Source organism: Suricata suricatta, chromosome 5 (genome assembly GCF_006229205.1).
Source record: "Suricata suricatta isolate VVHF042 chromosome 5, meerkat_22Aug2017_6uvM2_HiC, whole genome shotgun sequence".
Taxonomy (NCBI): Eukaryota; Metazoa; Chordata; class Mammalia; order Carnivora; family Herpestidae; genus Suricata; species Suricata suricatta.
Genome location: NC_043704.1, coordinates 16,173,580 through 16,183,841, shown reverse-complemented (window position 1 = coordinate 16,183,841; position 10,262 = coordinate 16,173,580). Strand labels below are relative to the sequence as shown.

Here is a 10,262-nt window from a genome sequence, read left to right as displayed (position 1 = left end):
CCACTTCAGCTCAGGTCATGATGTCTTGGTTCGTGACTTCAAGCGTTGGGCTCAGAGCCTGGAACCTGCTTCAGATTCTGTGTCTTCCTCTCTCTCTGCCCGTCCCCCACTCGTTCTCTTTCTCTCTCTCAAAAATAAATAAACATTTTTAAAATCTGCATTTGAGATCTATTATTTTTCAGATTAATTGTTTAAAAAAGAAACGTCCACATGTCAGTTTTTACTGTATTAGTATAAGTAATAATCTGGAGGAAAAATAACTTAGGTTCTGGTTTCAAAAATTTTTATTGCTGTGTATTATTAATTGCAATAAAATATGTGTCTCCTAGCAGATGCTACATGATGGTCATAAAAAAACCAGTATTTATCATTATACCAAGGATGTGGACATACTTGATTTTCAACTGCACAATTGGAAGGGGGATTATTTGTATCTAATAATAGCAAGTGCATTTAATACACACGAGGTCAGGATGTTCGAAGTCTGCCATTTCTGTGCCTACCACGGATGACAAGTATGATCTATATATTCTTTGTACTTGCATCTCAATGTAAATGAAGCCATAAAGCCAGTGTTAGTGCCTGATGTACTTACAGGGTCTGGCAGGACTCTATAAAAAACGCTGATTGCAATCCACAGTTTGGGCCAAAAGCAGGTACTAAACATAACTGGTGGAAGTCTTACTGAGCACCGTCACGTTCCTCCGCTTCTCTGTGTGCCGCACGCAGTGTCCCGGGGCTGGATACCTGGGTCTCGGCTTCTTCGTGTTGCAACAGCAGAACCCGAGGAGCAGACCACCTCCAATGAAGAGCATGGCGGTGCTCGCCCAGCCGAGGAAAAGGGCCGCTCCCAGCTCCCGTTTCTGCCCCACGTGGATGGCCGGGTCGTAGAAATCCCTGATGATGATGTTGGCCGTCCAGCACACAGGAATCAGAACAAAGATGCCGGTCAGGATGAAGAGGACCCCAGAGGTCCCCAGAAGGTACGCTTTGGCCCTCCCGTTGGAGCCCGTGCACTGGAGGTGCTTCATGCCACAAATGCCAAGAAGCAGAGCAATCAGGGAGAGAGCTACGGCGACACACATGAGGGCCCTGGCCGCCTCTAAGACAGGTGGGAGAGCCAACAAAGAGCCATAGAACTTGCACTGCAAGCGGACCTTGGCTTGCCGGACGCAGTTCATCCAGAGGCCTTCCCAGAGCCTTTCGAAAACAATGATGTTGCTGCCAATGAAAGCCGATACCCTCCACTGAGGCAGGAGCGTTGTGGCAAGGGTCCCCACCATGCCAAGGAAGCCAAGAACCAGACCAGCAATCTGCAGGGGATAAAATGCCATCGCCTCTGCTTTGAAGACCGACCCAACCTGGAGTGGTAGAAGCTGCTAGAAATCCACAACGTGGAAGAAGGCCTCTCTGAGTCTACAGCAGTCTCTGAGGATGTTCTCCACCGTTCCTGGCCATGACGTTTTAGTTGAAGTCAGCAGCCGTGACTGAACTTGGCCTACCTAAGAGTCCCTGCCTTTGTACACTGGCATTCATTTCTGTATGGATTCTTTACTAGTCATATATAATTGTTTCCCAGCCAATAAGAAGGGAGCCAGAGGTGTGTCCAGAAATTCTGCATTCAACTTTGGTATTCCTCTTATTATTATTGTCTTAGCAATGTTGTAATTAAGTGTCAAAGCTTCCATTGTGGATTGCTAATTACAGAGCTGAAAACTTCCTGCTGAAAAAAGGCTCTGATAAAAAAGCCTAAATATACATGTTAAGTCACAAGAGGAGGCAACATCAAAACCTTGCCAGTTCTTTGGAGAGCAATTCAATTGAAGAATACTTTGCACTTTAGATGATCTATTACTTTCTTCTAATCTAAGCTACTTTTCTTTAACAGGGTTAGCCAATTCTGGTCTTAATAAAGACCTCTGGATATAGAGACATGTTTAGTGGTTAGTTTCAAGATTTCTACTAAAATCTCTGAATCTTTATTAAAGAAGAAGTTCTAAGCAAAGAGAAATTTCAGATTTCAGTTTATTTTTAAGGTCCAGAAAGGCAGAACAGAGATAAGCACTCCTTATAATTGAATTTACTGGTACTTAGTATATTATCTGTTAAGTAACACTTTCTCTCTGGTGAAATAATTTTTTGTATATAAACTTTCCATGAGCTGGTTTTTTAAAAAAAACTTTTAATGTTTGTTTATTTTTGAGAGACAGAGAGACAGAGAGACAGAGAGAGACAGAGAGAGAGAGAGGCACAAGCAGGAAAAGGGCAAAGAGAGAGGGAAACACACAGAATTGGAAGTAAGCTCCAGGTTCTGGGCTGTCAGCACAGAGTCCTCATCGAGTTTGAACTCACAAACCTGGAGATCGTGACCTGAGCAGAAGTCAGCCACTTAATCAACTGAGCCACCTAGGCGCCCCTATTGGTTTTTGTTTTTTTAATTGTTTCAAATGTTTGTTTATTTTTGAGAGAGAGAGAAAGAGAGGCGGGGGAGGGGGGAAGATACAGAATCCAAAGCAGGCTCTAGGCTCTGAGCTGTCAGCACAGAGCCCAAAGTGGGGCTTGAACTCACAAACTGTGAGATCATGATCTGAACTGAATTGGATGCTTAGCCTACTTAGCTACCCAGGTGCCCTGATTATCTGTTTTCTCAATGGCAGCTTGAAATATATCACGTTTATCAAAGCTAAACATGTATACTCCACTTTTATAGAACAATATAAAAGTGGCCCTTTGGATTATCTATGCAATGACTTAATTGCAAATTGTAATGGAAAACATTTTAGAGATGGAAGGTATCTTCAAAGTATATCAGGCTTAAGTCTCTTGTTTGTAAAATGCAGAATGTGAGGTCCTTGGAGTGCTTGGCTAGGCTAGCCATGTGGTAATATGGAGAAATCCATCCAATCTCTATCTTTCATTGCTTACCTTCCCTGACTAATTCAAAAGGGGGAGGGAGAGATGCTTTTTCAATTCTATTCATATGAATGGGACCGAACCGAAATTTTTTTTTTTTTTTGAGAGACAGTGTGAGCAGGGGAGGGTCAGAGAGACAAGGAGACACAGAATCTGAAGCAGGCTCCAGGCTCTGAGCTAGCTGTCAGCAGAGAGCCCGGCGCGGGGCTTGAACTCATGAACCATGAGATCATGACCTGAGCCGAAGCTGGACGCTCAACTGACTGAGCCACCCAGGCGCCCCCCAAAACCGAAATTTAATACAACCTTTCAGTAGTTTTACAAATTGTTTTCAAAGCAAGCAGAATTCAATTGAGACTGTTTCAAAGTTCAAGAATCAATATTTCATCCTTGACTCTCGCTTCTCAGCCACTGCCCAGGGACCACGGTGCATAATGTGGGAAGTGTGGACCTTCCCCCTCTTTGTTCACATCCTACTGCAAGCATTCTGTCTCAAAGATTAAACCGACTGGAGAATGAGCCCACCCAGTATATTCCAACTAGGAGACCTTGCAGTTTGCAACAGGTCTTCCCTCTCAGTCAACCACAGGCCAAGAGCCAATGGAAGGTCCAATACCATCCAAATTTAAAGAGTCCATTAATTGAATTAGGAAATATGGAAACTGATAAGTTTTTAAGACAGATGGTCTATCCAGCTATTATGTATCAATCATCTATCTTCGTTGTCATTGTTGTTGCCATATTAGTACCATTAGAACTCCCTCTCTCAGGAATGTGAATCACTGAGGAAACGGGTGACTTCTGTGTGGTTCAGAGTTTCCTAACACCAGCTCAGAAGGCAGGGTTTTCTCTGCCTTTGTTCAAAGTTACTGAGACACAGGTTTCTTCCCATCCTGAAGGGATTTGCCAGTGTTACTCCACCTTGTCCCTTCCATTTCCTCTTCTGTGTCTTATTTCCTCTTCCTCATTCTATCTCGCTTTAAACCCTATCTTCATTTTGTCCTGGAAGTTTCCAACTTCCTTTCCAATTGCTTGATTTTTTTTCTCAGCAGATAAAACATCTGGTCTGTATTATAAATAAACACAAGGGAAAGCATATGTTTACTTAGAATACAGAGGTGCATCCTGATTATAAGAATAATCTGGGAAACATAAATAATGTAGGAGTTTTTGTTTTTGGACCGTTACAAGCAAAGCTGATTCTCAACATTAGCTTTACTTTTTCACTTTACGTTGAAAGAGAGGTATTGTTTTCCTCTCCATCTTTCTGGGAATCTTAACCCCTTCTTCCTCCTTGGGGGCTCTTGTTCCATTGATAATTCCCTCCCTTCATTGTATCTACATCCTCGTCCTTTCTCTGAATTGTCCTTTAGAATATAAATATACTCGATTCTCTTCCATATTAAAATTTCATCTTGCCAGAAATGTGTTCCCTGCATTTTATTCACATGCAACTTGTAATCCACTTACATTTTCCACTGTTTCAACATGGAAGTCTGCTAGAAATGTGACAGACTTCCTGGGCATTTTTTTTTTTTAATTTACTGTTGACAGAGAATGAGGGAGTGAGCATGAGCAGGGAGGAGCAGAGAGAGAGAGGAGGACAGAGGATCTCAAGTGGGCTCCATGCTGAGAGCAGTGAGCCAGTTGTGGGGCTCAAACTCACAAACTGTGAGATCATGGCCTGAGCAGAAGTCAGGCGCTCAAACAATGAAGCCAACCACCATTGAGCCAACCAAGGGAGCTCAACCAAAGGTGCCCCCTTCCTGGGCATTCTTACTACTGCCTTCAAATGATACTTTCATACCCTTGCCTCATTGGCCTTTCTGTATCAGCCTAAAGAAGCCACCATCTTTTAATTAAGGCAGTAAAGGGCTTATATTTTGGAGAGGGACTTGTTTCAGTCTTGGCTTACTGCCTTAGCCATCACCTGGTTCTGCACCACAACTTAACTTTCCCTTCTTTCCTTCACTCCTTTTCCTTTCCTTCTTTTCCTCAGGTGTTGATCCCAAGAGTATTTCATAGTAAAAATAATGTACCCTAACCTCCACCTCAGAGGTTGCTTTTGGAAGAAACCCAACTGTTGATTAACACTGTATTCTAACTTATTAAAAATATTTCTTGTCATATGGGGCACCTGGCTGTCTCAATACGTACAGCATGTGACTCATGGGGTTGTGAGTGCGAGCCCATGTTGGGTGTAGAGATTACTTAAAAATAAAATCTTTAAAATAAGAAAATCTTTTTGTGGTAACATTGCTGTACCTTAGTTTCATCTTTATGCTCTCTCACTTGAATCAATTCATTGATGTCTTTCCTCGTCTCCTTGCCTTTGGTCTTACTCCTATCTCATCCATACTCAGAGCTTTCTGAATCAAATTCTGAACAAGGCACCACCTTACCAAAATTCTTTTAATAGCCCTCCCCTTCCTACAAGATAAAGTCCAAATCCTTTAGCATGATGCAAGAGACCCATCTTTGGACTGGCCCATGCTCAGCTTTAAAATTGATCTTCCAACCATGACTTCATTTCATGCCTTCACAGACCTTGTTGGAGTGAAAATAGTAAATAATAAACAACCAATTGCAAAAAATATAATTACAAAATGAGATGCAACTATGGGTAAAAAACATAGAGTATAGAAAAACTAAGTTATGATGAGAGTCTAAAATTATGATGAGGCCGTAATTTTAGTTATGAGGTAAAGAAAGACTCTCTGACAAAACAGTATTTAAGCTATAACCTGAAGCTTGAGTAGGAATTACATCACCAGGTAAAGACTGTCCCAGGCAAGGGAGTCAGTGAGTGAAAACGCTGAGGGCGATGAGAGTTCGGGGCTAATACAGATGGAAGGCTTTGAACACAAGGACATGGGGTTTGCAGTGAGGGGCAAATGAAGCTACCAGTGCAAAGTCTAAATGTGTGGGCTACTGGGAACCATTTAATCATGTTCTCTTGAGATAAATACAAAGCCAGTTAAAGATCTTAAGCATGGAGCTGACATGATCAAGTCTGTGTTAAAAACAAAAACAAGGGCACCTGGTGGCTTAGTTGGTTAGGTGCCCAACATCAGCTCAGGTCATGAGCTCTCTGTTCTTGAGTTTGAGCCCCTCATCAGGCTCCTCTGAGCCTGGAGCCTGCTTCAGATTCTGCATCTCCCTTTCTCTCTTCCCCTCCCCTGCTCACTCTGTGTCTCTTTCTCAAAAGTAAATAAACATTAAAAAATTAAAAACAAAAACAAAACCCCAAATACTCCCCAAACCACAACATATTGATATTTGGGGGGTAAAGAATTAAAAAGGCACAAAATAGTACATGAAGAAGCCAGTTAGAAGGTTATTGCAATCACCCAACTGGGAGACGGGAGAGGTGGTCAGAGTACAGGAGATGCTGAGGAGGGCTGGATTTACATTGTGCATCGGAATGATAACTGGTGAGCATAGCTGATGGACGGGAGGTCAGAAACAAGTCTGGGGTGACTGCTTTCATTGGCAGGAGCATCACTGTACCAGGGGTGAATGTATTGAGGTGACAGACCTTTTAAGGATGAGTGATCTTTTAGAAATAGATCAAGAATTACATTTCAGATGTCAAGTCTGAGTTGGTTGTGAGCCATCCCAGTAGAGGGTGTAGAGAATTAGATATGTTGCAGCTCACAGGGACAGTCTGGACTGTAGACATATGTAAGAATCTACAACCTCCATTTTTTCGACAAATGATCAGATCACAATCAGGGACAGAAATCTGACAATACAGACTACTGACTTACTCTATTGTCGTGTCGTTCTGGGACTTGTTCTGGGGTCTTAGAGAATGGAATTTAGGTTAAGGAACTTTTGACTTCTTTTTATAAAAACATATCAGAGCTTTACCTGCCCATCAGCTTCAAGTGAATAGGAGTGGAAAAAATTAGGACACTCAAAGCATTATCATCTTGTCCAACTTTTCTCCCTTTTCAGGAGTTAACACACCTGAGAATGTTCAGGCATTCTCCCAACTTACTGTGTGTCTATTTTGAAAGATGATGTCTGGTCCCTCTCAGTGGCCAGTGCGAGTTTTAACAAGTACAAATGAGTTGGAAAAGTTTTAACTGGATGTCTATGAGATTGACTTGAAGCTATATGGAAGTAATGCATGAATACACACCTACAGAGACAGATCCCTACCCTATTACTGACTCCGGTCTAATGCTATTCTCTCTCCCTAAAGCACGTTTCCAATTCCCCTGACCTGTGTGACACTGCCCATCTAATAATCGTTTATTCTCCTTCAGATTTGAATCCAAATTTAGTCACAAGAGAAACCTGTTCTGAATTGGATCATATCAGATTCCACTTCTATCCCCAGCCCTGCCATTGTTTTAGTCTCTCAGAACTGTACGGTTTTCTCCAGAACATTTTCCACCGATTCTAAATAAATATGCATTTCCATGTAAGTCTGTTCCCCTATAGAGAGTAGATTCCATCTGAACAGAGACTGTGTCTACTTTGCTTACCACTAGATTTCCAGTGCCCAGCAGAGAGCCTGACTCAGAGTGGGCCAGAAGTTGTCTGCTCCAGAAATATTGTTGGAATGAATAATGAATTAATTAATTAATGCAATATTTCATTTACTTAGGCTATCCTCTAACTTAAGGATCAATACTTAATTATATCTTCTTAAATTATAAATTCAGTTTGAATACTTCTCTACAAAGACTGGATTCATGTGATGAAATACACTACGTGACAATTTAAACATCTCATGTAGAAGTTTTTTTTAAAAAATAGCTTTCTATTCCAGGATGCATTTGGGGGTAATCTAAAAACAAACTAAATTAGGTTTAATACTACCAGCCTAGTCAACCAAATTTAACCCATTATATTGCATGCCTACCTCAAATTCCAGCTGTCTTGGCAAACCTGGGTAGCTCAGTAGGTTGAGCATCTGACTTTGGCTCAGGTCATGATCTCACAGTTCAGTTCCGGAGTTCGAGCCCCACATTGGGCTTTGCTCAGGCAGTGTGGAGCCTGCTTCAAATTCTCTGTCTCCCTCTCTCTTTCTGCCCCTGCCCCACTTGAGCACATGCTCTCTCCCTCCCTCTCTCTCTCTCAAAAATAAACATTAAAAACATTAAAAAGAAACTCAACTGTCTGAAGGCTACCTCCATGTCGGTATTTAATATGGACCTTTTGTGTGAAACCAATCAGGGAAATCTGAGTTCAGTCCAGGTAATGAAAACCTGTATTCAGTGTTTGTGGTTTTGCTTCTGCATACAGTTGAGAATATGCTACAGAAACCTTTGAATTTATCTTCCTCTCTCCCTTTTCCTTCTCTCCTTTATTTTTTCCTGTGTCATATGGCTGTGGAAATAATTGAAGATGACTTGCCAAAATAGAAAATAAAACAAGGAGCCTTGTGATTAATGAAAAGCAAATGAGAATTTGGGGCACAGGATAAAACAAGAGTAGAATATAGAAGATAAAAACGCATGACGTTCCTCCACAAGATAGGTACCACATTGGCTAAGCATTGGCCATGAACTTGCCTCTAAGTGTTTTAGCAGTAATGCAATGTCCATACAGTAAAAAACAAAGAGGTGCCTTTAAGAGTTACATAATTCCTCTTGCTTCTGACACCAGAAAGAACTTCTTTCACTGTGGAATACAATGAACAACATCCTTACAGTAAATAGAGTAGACGAATTTGCCCAGGTGTTCTTTTTTTACAGGAGCCTAAATGATGTGGTCCAGGTGTTCAGATCTTAGATCAGTGGTTCTCAGCCTGAGTGCACATTAGGATCACCTGTGGGAGCTTTAAAACAATCCCAGTGCTTGGGCCCCACCCCAAACCCATTAAACCAAAAGCCTGGGGGCGGGGCCGTGGCTTCAGAATTTTTGTTTATGTTATGTTTTGTCTAGTGGCGCCAGTACTGTAAAGCGCCTTCTGTGATGCCAGCATACAGACTGTAGGAGAAGCATTGCTTTAGAGTTCCTGTTTCAGTGGTTCTCAGTTTTGGTTTTTAATTAGAATCAGAGGAGAGAAGTTATTAAACATATCAGGTCTCCCATCAAACCAATTAAATCGGAATAGTTCAAGAGGGGACCCAGGCATCAGTATTTTTTATGTGTCTTCGGTGAGTTTAGTATGCAGTGGGGACCGAGAGGCACTGATCTATATGAAAGGATGGATTGTATATCCTTCAGGTAATTCTACATTCATATTATTTCTCTCTGTAGAGCTTTTGAGGCTCCAGAGTGAATCAGAGGTTATTCTCCTTGACAAGAATCTTGAGCGTAAATATTTTATATTTCTAGTTAAACTCCATCTTATGTGAGTAGGTGGTGAAAAGCTTTGAAATAAAAGTGACGCATTTATTGCTCTCTTATCTTTCTGCAATTAGGCAATGTTATTTTTTTTTAAAAAGCAAGTGAGGGCATGTTTACCTATTATCACTGAAAACACCTCAATTGGAGTATTTGTATAGTGCTTCTCAACTGTGAATTATGTTCAAATACCTTTGAAGAACAAGTTTTCAAAAACCATTTATATCATAATGTTATTTCAGTTATGTTCAGACATAAAACATGGTACAACATTTTATGCTTATGGCTCTTATTAAAAACATAAAACCAAAATAATCAACAAATTAATACAAACAAAACTGCACAACTAATAAACTAAATTATCAGTGTTACTTTGATTTGGCAGATATTATTGAACTGTTAAAACCAAATTTCGGTGGTTACATTTACCAGCCGGAGGTATACTTTTATAATCTGTCCCCCACAAGTCATTTTCTATTTCTTGGATTTGGAGTATGAGGCACCATGATTTGAAGCATCCATTTATCACTGTCAGTTTCTTTTCTTTTTTCATTTTAACAATGAAATTGTTCTTAAACTGATCCAATATTTTGATGAGCCAAAACATTGGAGAGCCTTCCCATGAGTAAATACTAGCAAATTAAAATATACTGTTCTTAAATACATTTTTAGTCTTATACTTACTATAAGCTGTCCAAAAACTGGATCTGGTCATAACGTTTGATCTAAATACAAGAAAAGTTGAGCAAGTTCTTTCTTTCACTTGATATTGCCTGAGTGTCTCTGTGTGTTGTAAGGATTCAATATCCTACTAGTTAGCTTTGTGACTCGGAGCTTTACATATGTACACCATGCCATGACTACATTTAAACTGTGTTTTAAAAAATTAGTGTGCAGTGTTATTTTCATGAAGGCAAACACTGTCTCCATTTATTATATGATTTAACAAACTAAAAGCTAATTTTGAACTTCCTTAAATTAAAAATTATCACTGCAAAAACAATGATATTTATACAAACAGTAAAAATAATTCAACCAGTAAC

The 10,262-nt window shown here is 40.5% G+C and overlaps 1 protein-coding gene across 1 annotated transcript; it reads right to left on the bottom strand.

Annotated features, from left to right (window-relative positions):
* Positions 1 to 659: 659 nt before the first annotated feature.
* On the bottom strand, positions 660 to 1,334 carry CLDN17 (claudin 17). The gene has a single exon (XM_029940882.1). The coding sequence runs from the start codon at positions 1,332 to 1,334 to the stop codon at positions 660 to 662; it is 675 nt and encodes a 224-aa protein (XP_029796742.1).
* Between the last annotated feature and the right edge of the window lie 8,928 nt (positions 1,335 to 10,262).